This window comes from Numenius arquata, chromosome 4 (assembly GCF_964106895.1).
Source record: "Numenius arquata chromosome 4, bNumArq3.hap1.1, whole genome shotgun sequence".
In the NCBI taxonomy this organism is placed as follows: domain Eukaryota; kingdom Metazoa; phylum Chordata; class Aves; order Charadriiformes; family Scolopacidae; genus Numenius; species Numenius arquata.
In genome coordinates, this window is record NC_133579.1 from 43752913 (window position 1) to 43769887 (window position 16975).

Sequence of the window (16975 nt, forward strand, 5' to 3'; positions counted from 1 at the left end):
ATAGATTTGTCCTGGTAATCAATTTAGGCCCAGTATAACTGGATACTGTTGCCATGTCTTCAGACAGATCCTTCTCATCCTCTGACAGCTTTCTACCATTAGGAAAAAAAAATCGTATACCCTGGGAGTCAACACAACTTGTACACGAAATAAATACCCTTAGAGGAAATAACAACACCTACCACTACTTAGCCAGCTCAGCATGAAAATACCAAGCCAACACTGGATCCCATATATATGTGCATCCATGCACATGCACGTGAGCTGGAAATGACAAGGCTGATGTGGTTTTGTCACAAGTTTTTGCTCAGCCCAGTTTGCAGAGGTAATGCATGCACAGTTAAACAGGTTCTGATCTAAGTGGAAAAAATGGCCCAAGAAGAGAATTTTGTGATTTCTGCACACAGGAAGCACACATAGCTTGTGCAGCCACCAACTTTCCCAGAGCAGAGAGAGAAAATGAGAGGTGAGCAGAGAGATGAAATGGGGTTAAAGGAATTCCTTGAGTTAAGACGACGCAGACTGAACTTCATCTCAACCTCATCAACAGAAGAAACCAACAACAAAAACTACTTCCACTAGTTTACCAACTTCACCTACCAGATTTGGAAGCCACTTTAAAGGCCCAGTGCAGCCAAAAAGAAGCAAGTCTGATATTTCTTTCTTTTCAATAAATAGCTGCCAAAATAGCTGCTTCAGTTTTTCAACCTACCTGAGTATTCACCAGGCAATTTTAATCACATACAGCTGTTCATGCAACTTTAATGGTGTTTTTCCCCCTGGAACATTAATATTTCCTGGTTAACAGCCCCATATTATAAATCACTTCGTGAAACACAGCCTATTAAAGCAGGAAGTTTGTGCAGAAGTTTTTGCTAAGTGACTCATGCACACAGAAACATGGAATAAATGCATACACAGGCATTCAAATGCCTGAACTAAACACATCAGAAGGGAACAAATCACATTGGCGCATACAGTATGGGTGGAACTGGGATTAGTTCAAAACTTTTTCTTGTTCACTGCATTATTATTTTTTAATGTAAATCCTTTTTTTTAAATAAATGAAATACTGCTTCAATCTTATAAACTAGACTTTACAATCATTTTACGATTCCTATATTTTACCTCTAGAAGAGACCACCATGGCCCCCTAATTTGATCCTTTCCTTAATGTAGGGCTTTAAAACTTCTGGGTCTTCTTTGCTATATATAAATTAGCTGCCAAAGCATGACTGAAAAAGGTATTTAAAATGAAAATAGAAAGAGGAAGAGAAGACAAGCAAAGGCACTGTTTATTTAAATGTCACAGCAACTAAATTCCCGATGTTTGCAATAGTCCTGCCTTGACCTCTACCTGGATGGCATTATCATACTTTCTTCGTTGCTGAGATCAAGGCATACACGGTCGAAGGCATATCATATTTTATTTAAACACACTGCAGAAGGACATTAAATTTTACAGGTCAGATTCTCCATGGTGCTTGAGCAAAGCTGGGGCTGCAGGGAAGAGCAAACAGCCAGCTCATGTGAGAGCTGCCAAGGTGCAGCTTCCCTTTACCCACCCAGAATAAACATCCTCAGCCTTGTTATGGCCAGAAAGGTCCATCAGCCCAACACACACTCTCTCCACCCGGATTTCAGAGGGACGACAGCTCACAGGAGCGATGGTACCACCTTGACCAGCACCATTTTTTACTAGATTTGAGTCCCTTGGGGATAAAAAGTCCCCTTGTGCAAAGAGTTGCAAAAGGAGCTGGCAGCTCTGCCAGCCTTTATCAGGTTTTTGCTCCCCTTCAGAGCTCTTTCACACAGATGGAGGTCCCCACTTGCCATTCAGAGGCACTCTCAAGTCACCTCATGCGAAGACATTGTAATTGTACATAAAGATACTAGAGCAAGTTTCAGTGAGTCAACCTCACAGCACGGGTGTACAAACACATGACCGTTTACCCCCTCTGCCCACCTCATGTTAGACCCACACCCTACTAGTGGCAACCATTTCAACCATATGATGCATGCATTTCATAACTATGAACCCAAATATGAAATGACTCATCCTACCTAAGGCACCCGAGATGAGTAAAGTGTCCATACTGCACGGCCAGTGAGAAGAGACAAGACACGTCCTGCAGACGTTACAGCCCTGAGAACACAGGCAACCCCCTGGGCATCAGCGCTTGTATTTTCAACTGTGCAGCTATGAGCCTTCACCGACAGGAGAAGTTCAGCTCTCCCTGCTGCAGACACAGGAACAACACTGACGCACAGGCAGACACATGCTAGGAAGGCACCAGAATCAGCTTCATCTTATCTAGGGCAATCTTTCAGCCATATAATGAAATAAAAATCTCTTGGGGACCTTTGAACAAAACATTTTTTTGGTCTAGCAACCACGCCTCCCCCTCCAGACTCCATGTGGGCTGTGGGTTGAATCTCATCCTCCTGGAAAGACATCGGCAACAGCAGGGCCACCCTTAACTCCGTGGACTGCTCCGTGGCTGCACACTTCAGGCATTCAGCTGTGTACGCCTATTAGGGCTCTAATACTGGACATACAAGTGGAACAGACAACCAAGGTAATTTAATCTAGCAAGATAATTCGCCTTCTGTATTACCTCCCACCCCCTCCCACGGCCCCAAATGAATCAGTGACAAGTGTCCAGCCTTTTCCTAATGGAAAGGGAATTGTACGCCTATTATCTTTACCCTTCACTCCACACAAACAGTAGAAATCTGTGTACCCAATTCCAAGCTTATTGATACCGCCATGAACAGGGACGGCTTCCGCTGAAGTAACTACGTTGCTAGTACTGTAAAGCAGGATGGAGATCTGAATTGGGCACTTGTTACTTAATGCAACTCTCTGAAGTCAGGTGTAACTTTCTGGATGCTTTTTTCTTGTTGCTGCTGCTGTTGGTCACCAAAAGCACGAATCTCAACACGTCAACCCACACAGGAAGAAAGCCTCTCCTCCGTTCCCCTCTGTCCCCACCCTGCTTCCTTGCAGGGCATGTACGTAAGATAAACACACAACAGCTCCCTTAGCTATAGTGACTTGAGACATAAAAAGCAGGAAAATTCCCCTCACCCCAAGATTTTCTCTATCCCTTCTATAGACTATTTTCAGAGCAGATACTTCCTTAATGAACTCCCTGTCCCTGCCCACAAAGAAGAAAGATACTTTCATAGAATCATAGAATGGTTAGAGTTGGAAGGAACCTTAAAGATCATCGAGTTCCAACCCCCTGCCATGGGCAGGGACACCTCCCACTAGACCAGGTTGCTCAAAGCCCCATCCAGCCTGGCCTTGAAATACTTCCAGGGATGGGGCATCCACAACTTCTCTGGGCAACCTGTTCCAGTGCTTCACCACCCTCACAGTAAAGAATTTCCTCCTAATATCTAATCTAAATCTCCCCTCTTCCAATTTAAAACCATTACCCCTTGTCCTGTCACTACATTTCCTGACAAAGAGTCCCTCTCTGGTTCTCCTGTAGGCTCCCTTCAGACACTGGAAGGCTGCTATGAGGTCTCCCCGGAGCCTTCTCTTCTCCAGGCTGAACAATCCCAGCTCTCTCAGCTTGTCTTCATAGGGGAGGTGCTCCGTCCCTCTCTGTTTCTCCTGTAGGCTCCCTTCAGACACTGGAAGGCTGCTATGAGGTCTCCCCGGAGCCTTCTCTTCTCCAGGCTGAACAATCCCAGCTCTCTCAGCTTGTCTTCATAGGGGAGGTGCTCCATCCCTCTGATCATCTTTGTGGCCCTCCGCTGGACCTGTTCCAACAGGTCCATGTCCTTCCTGTGTTGAGGACTCCAAAGCTGGACACAGTATTCCACGTGGGGTCTCATGAGCGCAGAGTAGAGGGGCAGAATCACCTTCCTTGACCTGCTGACCACACTTCTCTTGATGCAGCCCAGGATGCGGTTTCATAGCTTCATCTTCAGCTATGAAAGTATCTAAGCTCCTTCTTGAAAGTCAGGATGTGATATAGAAGATTATTAAAACCTACACATAAGACTGTTCTTTGCTATGCAAGTTCTCCATTTACTACTTGTTATATTCAAATTAAGTCTGTACCCGTATATTCATGCTGCTGTGTAAGCCTGATGGGCCATCTGCCCTTCATCTGAAGGGTTGACAGCACTTTGTGGAATCAGGTTGGGGAAGTCCACTACACCCCCTTCTTCCCACAAGGCATAACGTGCAGTGTCTCACACCTGCCAGGAGACTGAATTCATTCTCTTCTAATAATGCCAGGCTTTCACTAGGTCTCCTTCATAATTTTTAATTAGGCATTTGTATGTGGTCTTACCAGTGATGGATGTGGATGCTTAGCCCTGACTCTGCTGGTTGACCGCTAGCAACCCACAGGCAAGTTGGGAAAGTCTTATATATTACGAAGTGCCAGTAAAGGGAGGGAAAATCTGAGTTGGAGTTTGCATGTTTTTAACACACAAATGTTAGTAAATGTAGAGAACCCAAACTTCACCTCCCACCCCTTCTTGCTGTACCAAGGGTGGGATGCAGAGCATGACAGCAATCACCCCACTTAGACGCTTTCCATGGATCCACCTTTCCCACCACTCAGGTTATGCCACCGAGCCCCCTGTACATCACCCAAGCTCTTCTGGGTCACTAACAGGATGTTGTTGATGTCAGCGCTGCAACCATCAACCCTGAAGCACAACGTGATGCTTGTCTCCCCGACTCACATTCACCGCCCGTTTGTTCCAGTAGGCTTGAAAATGAGGGGATGAGGCAGGCTAGATTTTCCTGCTCAGTAGGGTTTTGCTCCAATCTAATTAAAAACATTCAGCAATTCACTGAAGTTCCTTGGGAACTGCGCAAGTCCCGTGCTTTAAAATAAGCTCTGAAAGCAAACGGCCTGATTTTTTTTTTTTTAAATGTACTCCCCAGATGGAGAGGATTCCTCAGAAATTTCTTTGGGCTACTGTACCCAAGCCGCTGAACCAGAAAAGCCGAGCTTCTTCTGAACTACCTTGTTGTTGTTGTTATTGTTAATGGCTTTTTTCTTTATCTAAAAGCTAACAAGGAAAGCCACTCTTGGTTCTTTGACATGCAGAGAAGTGACAGTGCAGCTCAGTGGAAACAGTCAGCTCTGGTCACCTTGGTCTGAAACTGGGTCAGGGATGCCAGCTTGTGGGTAGACCCAAGGAACACGCAATTCATTCTGGGGATTCAGACGCTGAGGAACAAGACCACCCTTTTCTTGCAGGCAGAATTTGGGTAATTCAGCTTTAGCACTCAGAGGGGGCAGCCTCCTCACAACTAAGGGGTGTTCATGTCTGATTTTTTTAAACAGGCCCCATTTCTGGAAAACATGTCAGGGGATCTACACGAACAGCCAAGCACTGCTGTACCACCTTAATCCAAAGGCAAGCCACCACTGGGAGATGGCCACTGCAGTGGGTTATGTTGATGCTCGTGGGACAATGTTCACCCATGGAAAGTCGATCCAGCTCCAAACAGAGAAATTCAGTGGAAAAGACTACATGGACTTTAGGCATTATGCTTGTGACTCCATCTCCAAGTACTGAAAATAGACCTTTAGCCTGCCAAGAGTCACCCCAACCTGGGGAACTGCTGCATAGCGTGGCACACACAAAAAGTCTGTCAGCACCTCAGAAGGCTCTTGCCATCAAACAAGTGCTAAAGGATCCCCCGGACTGCCTATCATACCACCAGCTCCCAAATTCAGCCTGTTTCAGGAACTGTTCCTAAATGCCTCAAAAAATGCCTGTCCTCATCTCCGTAAGCAGAGTGCCCTTAAGCTGTACAGCAGAGAACAAATTCCTTCAGGGTTGTAACAACCAATTAAGGGATGTGAAGCAATTACTTTTATACCCATACAAATGAAACTCCTCCAATGCAATTAACTATCCCTTATCATCTACTGTTGAATTTGTGGAAAGCATATGCTGTACACTCTCTCCTCCTCTAGCTTTTCCACAATTTTAATCCGTTTGTTTTAGCCAATGTAATGGAACCCACCTATTCTAGAGAAATAATATATGGCTGCCAATTATCTGAGTATTTTTAAATGTCTTTTTTCATTTTAAATATAATTTCATTTGAGATGTTGCAGCTTTCATTTCTATTAATAAATTATCACTTCTTCTTTATAAGTGATGAGCTAGTGTGTCATGTAATTTTTTCCTCTAAATAGACCAAGACTTTGATCTAATGCAAGCCCTTGCTGGGAGTAGAGAGACTTTCTGTCTAATTTAGTTACGAAAAATATTCAATTAAACTTGGGAGTTTAATTCATTTAGTTATGAAAATTAAATGAGCTCAATAAGGTACATTTGATTTGCCTTGGGAAAAAAAAAAAAAGAAGAGAAGAATCTCTGAAAGGGGAACAAATAAGGAGGGAGAACAAAAGTAACTTTTACTGCTCACGTTGAAAGGTGGATAACATGAAGAGCCTGAGTTCTGCTTTGTGTGCCTATATAAAACATATCCACAATGAGTTAATGCAAAATTTCTAATCAGAAGCCACATGCATATCTGGTATTAACACCCTAATTGTCTCCTGGGTAACAAAAATCCCTGTAGGTCATAATCGAGTCCATCCCAGTCAAGGGATGGCTCCTCACACTGGGAAGACACAACCCACAGAAAACTCTTCTCCATCTCCATTTGGGGAAAAAGGAAAATATTGGAATTATTTTTCAAAACCAGAACAGAACACCACGGATCTCTCTGTCAGAAGCCACCCTTCTTGTTTTGCAGCCTTCACTCACCATTTTTGCAGATAGGACAGCACTGGTCGGGCTCATACACCGGATCCACACACTCCGTCTGGGGACAAGCTGAGACAGTGCACAGCACTTCACCATTGGCTTCACAGCGACACTTCTCACACGGAGAAACCTGAAACACAAATCCAGTCATCTTTTTAGCTCTAACGCCCTGTGCAATGCCCACCTTCCCAACTGCATTGTTCTTCACTTCACTTCTTTTTCCTCCCCCCTTTAAAAAAAATGCTTTCTGTGCTCTCAATAATGAAGCTGGGCTCCTGCAAAATTACAGAACTGCAGCAGAAAAACAGACAGGTTCTGGTCTGAACCTGTCCCCCAAACAGGAAAGTCAAAGGGATCTTGATAACAAGAACTCTTTACACTTTTAACACAAATAAAGCAAAAATTTCCCTAACACTTTTCTAATGAAATTCCAGCAAATTAAGTTCATAATTTCGATGAGATCTGGTTTGATTCTATTAGAGGTTCAAAAAGTAATTTAGAAAAAAAATATTGCATTTAAAGAAGAAACATTTTGCTAAATAAAATATGAAACTTTTTTTAATGGAAATCCTTATTGCAATTTTTCCAGATTTGAAAGCTTTTTGGTTGCAGGAAGTTGCAATTTATTAAAAATCATCATTTTCAAAGAGAAGTCAAGAAAAACACATCCTTTGAATTCAGGTATTTTCTGTAGGTTAACTGTATTTGGACCATTCTTGTAATACGTGTAACCTTCTGAAAAGAAACTGCAATTCAGAGAAAGAGGTGAAGCAAAATACAGGTCATCCTTTTTACCTACTGAAATGTTACTGGTTTTGAAGAACTCTACAGGACTACCACAAGATAATTACTTGAATGACCTACTTCAAAGAAACTAATTCCAAACAAAACAGCATCAAGGCCCTATTTAGGAAAAAAATGGACTTTCAGATGTCTGCATTTGCCACATGTACAATTCCAGCTGTCTTCTTCAGTGTAAAAGCAGAGTAACCTCATATTTAAAACAAATTATTCTTTGTGAAGAACCACCCAGACGTCTAACTGATTTCTTTTCCCTATTTCTTAGGCAGCGCATCACATTTATCCTCAAATTCATTCTCCGCTCGCTTGGCTCTTTCACATCTTTCTCACTTCCAAAGTTCAAACGTGCTGATGCTTGCACAGCATTGTCTCCAACTAAATGCTCATCCATGCTCTGCCACTTCTCTTCCCACCTGCCAGCACTGTTACTTGCTTATGCACTCACACATCCTTTCACGCCGTCCCCTCTGCTCAGAAAGCCTAAATAGGGTCTCTTGCTGTGTTGCTTTCTGCTTTTATTACTGTTATTTATTTCAGACTTCCTTTGCCAGATACTCACTTCCAGTTTTCTCTTTGCTTTACACTCTACCCAGGATAACACCACACCACACATTTATAAAATGCTACAAGGAGGCTGACAGCCCAGTACTGCAGATTTTTATTGCAGGCTTTGGGACAAGAACTTTGTCCTGTAATAGTTTATAAACTACCACGTTCACTTGCAAAGCTGGAGTGTCAGCCAATGGAGAGGTTTCTGATGCAGTGTTCAGAGTCGAAAGGCTCAGGTATTCCAGGTCATCACTTGAACTGCATGGGAAATTTTGAGTGGCAGCAAACCTGAGCTCCTAACTATGTGCAAGCCAACAGGAAGAATCCTTCACTCTGGAGTTATATCTAGAAACAATACTTACTAAGTTATGAAAACATGCTATTTTTTTCATTTTTTTTATTAAATTAATCCTACTTGATGAACGCTACTAGAACTCCATTCCAAGGATCAGGTTCAACAAAGCAAAGCTATAGCTTTCAATTGGTTTCAACATTTTTTCACCATCACTTGAAAAAATGCAAATTTGCCAATGATCACAGTTCAAAGAGACCAGTAACTACAACAACAGATATTCCCTCTCCCAGGATTCCACTTAGTAGCTATGTAAAAACTAGAGTATCTGATGACAATCAGGAAACAAGACAGCACACAGATGTTATTCCTAAAACCTCTCATCTGTAAAATCTAAACATATTCTAATTAAGCAGGTTGTTTACTAGAATTCCAAATTTGACAGAAGCGTAAATTCCTAGAACAAGAAGCCATTTAATGAAGCATTGAAAATACTACTGAATGAGAAACAAAATTGATTCAATCTTTATCTAATAATGATGATTCAGAACAATGCATTCTCATCCTATACAGCATATACACTAGAAGACTACAACTTTCATGAACAGAGTACACTGTTAATGTGATACTGCAGTCAAGAAGACCCTTCCTGTGTAACAGATCATGGGATTTCAGGGGAATAACTGTAGTACACCTTTAAGAAGTATTTCCACCTGTACAACCCACCAGTATGAGAAATGGTAGCAGAGTTAAGGAAGGTCTCCATGTGCTTATTTCTACAAAGCTCTTTTCAGGCATATAAGTGAACCACAGCGGCTGCTAAAATGGTATTAATGTCAACCTTTATCTGTTCATCTTTGGACCAAACGGTAGTGTACTGCTTTTTACAGATCATCAGGATGTAGCAGGAACTGTGGAAAATCCCCACTTCTTCCTGCATCTTAATGGCAGCTTAATACTTGGAGACATGATCACCACTAGAGAGAGAGAGAGACAGAATAAGACAGTGCGTATATATAACAATAGCTAAATAAGTCAGAATGAAAAAACACGTCTGGTCCTTAATTTCCTCTTCTCGACTCCTGTAACATAAGCACATTCCCCACGGCGCAGTTCCTAGTGGCAGCCAACGCAACGAGCATCCCACTTGTTCATCTGGGAAACGACCAGCCCAGCAGCACTCACGCTTAGCACATCTGACACAAGCAGGCTGGACTGGAAATAATACAACCTATCAACCTCTCTCTGAAGACTAATGATACCACGTCTCTCTGGCCTACAGATGAAGCTATTAACTCTACGGCAGCAGTAGTTCTGCCTATGCAAAACTGTGGGAAGACAACGAGAGGCACACAAGTCTTAAGTATTCACCAGACAGCCGTAAAACCTGTAGATAATAGAGTACAGATGGCAAGAAAAATAACTTCTTCAGAATTGTTTAAAGGTAAGTTTATGAGCAGATGTATAAATGGAGTTACAGACGTTGTAAAAAAGCAAATGCACCATTGTGTAAACAGGTAGATTTCCCACTAGTGCGGCATGACGAAAACAGTAGCTTAGTAGGGGTAGTAGGTTTATCCAGCAACTTACTGGAAATTGTCATAATTAAGAAGAGACAAATCATTTGCACTCATTGAAGTTCTGGTCCAAAGTAATTAGAGCTTTCTCTTTCCCCCTTCCACATGCTGAAGTTTAATTAAAAAATGAAACAGACCAAAACCAAAGCAACAACAAATATATAATCTACATTTCATTCCTTAAACCTTGACAACACCTAAATTTAAAAAAAAAAAAAAATCAATCATAATCCCAAACTGATTTGCTATTGTGCTGGAATTTTTATTAATATTTCCTTGCCACTTACATAACTCAGGAGAACATGAATAGGATTAGGCTGACAAGAATAAACATATAGGTCTTTTTTCACTACTCTATGCCTTCAAAATACCACAGACGTTTCAAAATTCATTTGGCCTTCTTGACTTCTAGATTTCCAAATTATTCACAAATTATAAACACAAATTTTGGTAGCAGAGAAATTCTAAGCAAAACACAGGAAGCAACAACTTTCAAAAAATGCAGGTCTTCCCAAACCATATTACACCTCTGAAGAGAATTTATGGTCCTTGTAAGGCTAGTACTTTATAAGTTAGCCTGCATTTTCAAATCTTACTGTAAGATTGAGAAACATCTAGTCGAGCACGTGCTCAGTAACCTGCAGCTCCAATGCATAATTTTATACTCTTTGCATTTCACCAATAGCCTCTGCTCCCAGTTCCACTCTTATGGATGCTGTGATCCCTCTGAAATCCTGCCTCATGACACCCACAAGAGAGCAGAGTGATGCTGATGGAAACAGCTTTATGAAACCTCATCCTTCCCCCACACCTGTGTTGTGTTTTGGGTTGACATCCATGTCCTTTTTGCAAACAGAAAAACACATGCATACACACCCACAAGTAAAGCCTGGAGGAAGGACCATGAACCACAGAAGAAATGCATCAAACCTCCCATTCCCTGGCATACTCAGCTTCCCAGTTAGCACTGGAGCCAGTGCAATTTTTTTGCCATGCCAAGCCAAGCCATATATGAATTTTATATAGGCAAATTCCCAAACTTGCATGCATATTTACACATCTATGCATAAATGTTTGTGCAGGTAACGTCACTTAAAAGTTAGGAGGTCACCTTTTTCTTCCTTCAGTGATCTCTGGTACTCTTTGCCACAAATAGTCAGTGCAGACACAGAAAAATCAGACTGTTATCCATTTATAACTCCTTCCCCGACCTTAATCAAGAGGTAGCAATTAGTGACCTCTCTAAGACCACCATCAACATTAAACTTGTAAAATGTTGTTTGAAATTGTATGCAGTGACTTGCACTTGCAATTGCTGCCACTGAGCAGCAGCAACCTGACTACATCTATACCTTCCCTCACAGACATCTCCACCGATGGCAGTGGCACGGGCGAACAGCTGCATTTCCACTTTTGTGCTCGCAATACCGGAACCAACGTTGAAACCCAACTAAGAACCAATGTCCTCACAACTCCAAATAAAAAGGCTGCATTTCCACTGCCTAACTGCCTCAGTAACTTTCCTTGTGCATCCCGAGCAGGCATCCCTTCTCACTCATGTCTCCAAAGCTGGCTAACAAAAAGCAGGAAGGGAACCGATGTTTCATTACAGGAAGGTATCAGCACAAGGGTTAACGGCTGAATGAGATTAAAAAGAAAGCTGAAACATTTCTGTAAATGTCACTGTTCAGCATTCCCTTTTTACCAAGGCTGCCAGATATGTTCCACTGTAACAGGGAGCCCTACAGTTTTATCCTCTCGCTAGATGCTTAATACAATAAGATGTTTTACACTTACTTTACAGCCATTAATATGACACCACTATATAAAGACAAAGAACTCATTAGGAGAGTGTTGGGGACAGGCTTTTAAAACTTTGACAGGGAGACCTACAGAGAACATGTGCAGAAGTGTCACTGTTTTGGCCACTCCTCAGAATTAACTTCTCTGCAAAAAGAAGGATTTCACAATTCCTCCCCAAAAAGGTCATACCAACTAGCTGCTGTTAAAAGTACCTTGTCTCTCTTCAAGTAAAACACTGCTGCCCTGAAGCTGAATGCAATCCTTGAGGGTGACATGGAAAAGGGGAGGATGATATGATGCTTTCTGCCATGCTTTGAAAAATCACTGATGATCTCCACATTACTGCCTAAAGAGAACAAGGGGAAAGACGGATTTACTCCGGAAAGAGTAATTCTGCTCCTTTATTTATTTGTTTATTTTTCAAGAATTTGGAGAATGTGGAAAGACATTACAAGTCAAAGTTAAGTTTCCAAGAACACAGAAATACCACAGACAGCAGAGACTGCAACTTATTTACAGCCTTCACAAATACATTTTCTTCTTCTCCATTCTGAGACTGGCTCGAGCTGACAGAACCTGAACTGGATTTTGTACTCCCCTCAACAAATTCAGCTCAAAAATCTCTGGTGTGTTCAGAAACGGGTTTTGAACCTGTCCTGTACCTAACAGTCATTTGCAAGCAACTTCTTAGATTCTGCTCACAGATCTCAGCCACAATAAAACACTAAAGGGAAAAAGGGAAGGCAAGCAACCAGGGAATTGGCCCCAACTCCGAAACTTTTCAGTGCACTGCAATAAGTTGCATTTTCAATGATAATGACCTTGCACAGTGGTGCTAAAAAGGTCCTATTCTAAAAACATTTCCCTAAACATAAAGCTTTTCAAGTCCATTGTTTAGGTATCACTGTAATTCGGACTGCAAGCCACGCTCTTATTAAAAAGAAGGCCCACAGTCATTCTCAGACAGCAGACGTTACACAACCTTGGCAGCACAGTTTAAACGGTTAAAAAGGAGAAGAAAAATGTCAGTTAGGAAAAAGGTATCATCACAGACTGATTACAAGGAATAGAAGTCAGCCCACAAAAGCCTGCTCGATCCCTGCAAGGTAGAAGTTTCACAGTTAACAGTTAAATAAGGAAACAAATGGAAATTCTCATAAAATCCACACCGCCACTGAGCAGCATCCTTTCAAGTATCATTATTACTGTAAATACCAAAGGAATTAATAAAGATCAGCCCCCTCATTTAAAAATGTTATAGTATCATAGAACAAGAAAGGTCATGTTTAAGGGGAATATTTTACAGCACTGCAGTAGTATCAACACAGAAATGAAAAGGGGAGGGCAACACCCAGAACACCCTCCAAGAAAGCACCTGAAGAACACAACGCCCCATTAAATGGTGGAAGGACTCACAAAACACCTTTTTGGCTTCAGCCCTTACCATGAACTCCTCTAGGGTCTGGTAGGTTTTCCCTCGGAACTCACAGTAGTTCTTCCTCTCCTTGCACTGCGGGCAGCACTGGGTGGTGTCCACGTGGAGACAGCGAGGATGGAGCCGGGGGCACTCGGGTTGGATGCAGAGCGGGCCCTCCTCGGTGCAGAGGCAGGGGCAGGCGGAGGGGCCCGGCGCAAACTTCTCCCCGATGGCGTAGACGAAGCCACTCTCGTCCACGCAGCCTTTCCCGCGGTAGTCTGGGTAGGCGTACTCCTCCGGAGGCTCGGGAGTGACACTCGCAACAGCTTCTGGGAGAGATGAATCTTCGGCCACCTGAGGTTCCTGGGGAGCAGCGTCCCTCTGCTCTTGCACTTGAATGCTCCCGGATTTACTGCTCGTCCCCTGGCTGTTCCAAGCCTGCTTTTGCTTAGTCCAAGACTCCTTATTTGAGTAGTTCCTGTTTCCTTTGCTCTTCCAGTCCCTGCTGCCCTCCTCCCTCCCGCTCCGGCCGATCTCATTCATTTTCCCTGGGCCTGCCTGGCTGTCCCTTGTCGATGTGTGATCCCTCTTTTCCTGGCTCGCCTTTATCTCCTGTTTGTCTTGAGCCTTGGCCAGTTTTTGTACAGGTATGGTGGAGCTACAGAGGGCAACCATGAGGCAGCAGGTTACGAGAAGAGAACTAGAGAGAGCTCCAATTGCCATTGCAGTAGAGCTGGGCATCACCTACTGCATCCCACAGGGGACACTGCATTCACATCGGAGGGAAGCGCTTCACAGATCCACAGCCCCTAGGAAGAGAAGGATTAGGAACATTTCAGCTTCTGCACTTCTTCCTTCCCCCCCCCCCCCCCGCCCTCTTCCACCGATGCAACATCTCTAACAATATGCAACCTGTCTCTGTAGTTTATGCAAAAGGCAAACAACAGCCTGGTGCTGCATCCCTCCTCCTCCTCCCCCGCTCTGCCAAGTCTTATAAATAGCGGGGCTTTGGACACGGACCGGGTGTCTTCAGCTCGGTGCGAGCACCAAGCAGAACTCCGGGGAGTTAGGCTTTGCAAAGGCAGGTGCATGCTAAAAACAGAGCATCTTGGGGCTGTTTTTCCTTTCCAATGACAACACGTGAAGAGGACAGGAGCTGAATTAAATGAAGCTCCCCAAAACCCAACAGAGCCCGGGAACAGAAATCACCCGAGTCCGCTGACTGCATGCACGACGATCTCCATTAACCTCTTATTCAGCCTGAAGTGTGCGGTTTTGTTTTGTTTTATTAAAAAAAAAAAAAAAACCAACAAAAAAAACCCAAAGAAACCAAATCAACAAACTACCAGTGAGCACATTTCTTTTAAAGGCTGTTAAAGCCTTTTAAAGGCTTTAATAGCAGCCAGAGCCAAACTACCTCTCCTGCGAACTACCCCAACAAGCACCCACACACCACCCCCTCTTTCTCCCCGTGCTTTAAAGGCGAAGCGGAGCCGCCGGCAGCTCCCGCAGCAGAGGGGCATTTCACCCACATCCTCCGGGAGCCGGGCAGCGCTCCCGCCCTTAAAACGCCGCACGTTAAATCGGAAAAAAAAAAATCAAAAAAAAAAATCAAAAAAACCCCACCACCCCAAGCCCCCCCAAGCGAAATACGTACACCTCTCCGGCCACCACAAGCCTAGGCGCTCCAGCCTCCCGGCACGGCCCCACCTCCGCCGTACCCCTCCTCAAAGCCATTTAAAAGCCTCCCTCCCTCCCTGCCTGCCCGCCCGCCTCCCCCGGCCCTCACCGGCGGCACCGCACCGCACCGCGGGGGAGGCCGGGCTCCGCGCCACCTGCCCAAACTTTCCGGCGGGCTGGGCAGCGCCGCCCGACCCCCTCCCGGTGGGGGGGAAGGGGCGGTGGGAAAGCCGGGGCAGCCCCTTCCCAGCCCGGTAGCTCCCCACCCCGGGGCCCGGCGCCTCCCTACCTGGGCTGGAGCCGGGCTCAGCCCCGCCGGCGGCTGGGGGCGGCGAGCCTCGTCCCCCGTCCGGCTGCCATGGCGGGCGGGCGGGCCGGCCGGTGTCGGCTTGTTGCTGCCCGCCCGCCGCCGCCTCCGCGGACCCGCAGAGCCTGCAGCGCGGCGGCCAGCCGATCCGGCCCCGCCGCCCCCGGGGGCGGGCTCCGCCGCGGCCCTCCGTTCCTCTCACATGGCGGCCGGGGGCGGCGGCAACGGGGGCAGGACGGGGGCGCCCCTTCCCTACCTACCTCCCGCCGCCGGGCCGGGCGCGGGGAGGGGACTCGCCGCTCGCCGGGGGCGGCAGCGCCCGCTGCGACCGCGCAGCGCCCCTGCCCGGCCGCCCCTCCCGGCGGCGGTGGCGGGCAAGGACGGGGAGGGAAAGCGGGGGGGGGGGTTCAACGCCGACCGTTGAAACTTTTGACGGTGTAAGGGCGTCACTTCGGGACGTCAGCTTCCCGCCCGCCCGAAGCCTCGATGCGGCGGGGACTGGCGCTCTCCCCGCCGCCGGGGGGACGGGAGCGCAGGTGTCCCCCGGCGGTAAAGCCGCGCTACAGCCGAGCAGCGTTTAATCGGGGTTAGCTAAGGCTGCGCCCGTCCCTGTCCACGCTGCAGCATCGGGTCGCTCTGCGTTAACTCTCTCTTGCCAGCCTCTTCTAGCAGTAGTATATGATTTACGAGTTGAAATATTTACTAGTTGAAGTATTCACTTATGCTATTGAATGGCCACTTTTGTACTTAAATATAGTTGCATTTTTCTCCTTCTCTTTCATGCGTTTTTTTTTTTTTTAATCCAGAAAATCTGTAGCAAAGATGGTGGCTGAAACCCAGATAGGCAGGCTGCTGGGGCAGAAACGCAGAAGCAAAGCTGGAGAGTGAGTGTGGTGCTTTTGTTCTGGAGCCGAGCAAGGGCTTGGAACCCAAAAGGTTATTTATGTATGTATTTATTTATTTTTAAGCAGTATTAGATGATAAACCAGGATAATCTCTTACGAGTTTTTGCTTTACAGATATTCCAAAGCAGTCCCAGCCCCACTCACCCTTCTGCTGCAGTAGCTGTGTAGCAGCCTGCTGTGCCCTACTCGTGGCCAGGGCTGGATTTCCCAAAGTACTTGGCACTTTAACTGAAATTTTTAGGGTAGGTAAAATTTTCAGGGTTTTTGTTTTTTTTTTTTTCATTAAAATGGTAGCACCACAATATCGGTACTCAGCAGAACAATGAAAATCTGCTGGGTACTAATGTTTTACTGTTAAGTGCCTTCATGAGCGCCTGTTACTTGTGAAAACCCAAACACTTAAACTCCTCCACAGGAGGATGCAGCTGCTAAACTCTTTTTGCTGATGGGTTGTCACTATAAACATCTATGAGTCCTGTCTCGTTTACAAAATTATTTCTATTGACACCATCTCATATCTCTCAGTCAGATATTCACCAGCTAAATAATGGTTTAATCTTCTGAAACTTTAAAATACAAGACTAAAGTTTTGAAGGATACTGAGAAATCAAATTCTACCATAGGTTACATTAGCAAAATGGAATTCCAGATTACTATGGGCTTTCTAGACTAAATCTTACAGTCAGGCTAGACTTTTCTCATTACCTGATTAACAGTAATCAAGAAGTGTTTGCCTTCAAATGTGTCATCTCGTTATCTCTGAATAAAGAATTAAATCTTTGCCTTTTCTAAACCAAATAATTTTATGCCCTATATAGGTTAAGTCCTAACATGGGGTGAGCAACCAGTACACCACAAATTCTACAAGAACTACTTGAA

The 16975-nt window shown here is 44.8% G+C and overlaps 1 protein-coding gene across 1 annotated transcript in view; it reads right to left on the reverse strand.

Annotated features, from left to right (window-relative positions):
• The window catches only part of VWC2 (von Willebrand factor C domain containing 2), a 56789-nt gene extending 42844 nt beyond the window's left edge, over positions 1–13945 (reverse strand). Inside the window, exons 1-2 of the mRNA XM_074146752.1 lie at positions 13232–13945; positions 6766–6895 (exon numbers count right to left, since the gene is read on the reverse strand). Of these exons, the coding sequence (XP_074002853.1) occupies positions 6766–6895; positions 13232–13945 (844 nt within the window). The remainder of the gene's footprint in view (positions 1–6765; positions 6896–13231) is intronic.
• Positions 13946–16975: the final 3030 nt, after the last annotated feature.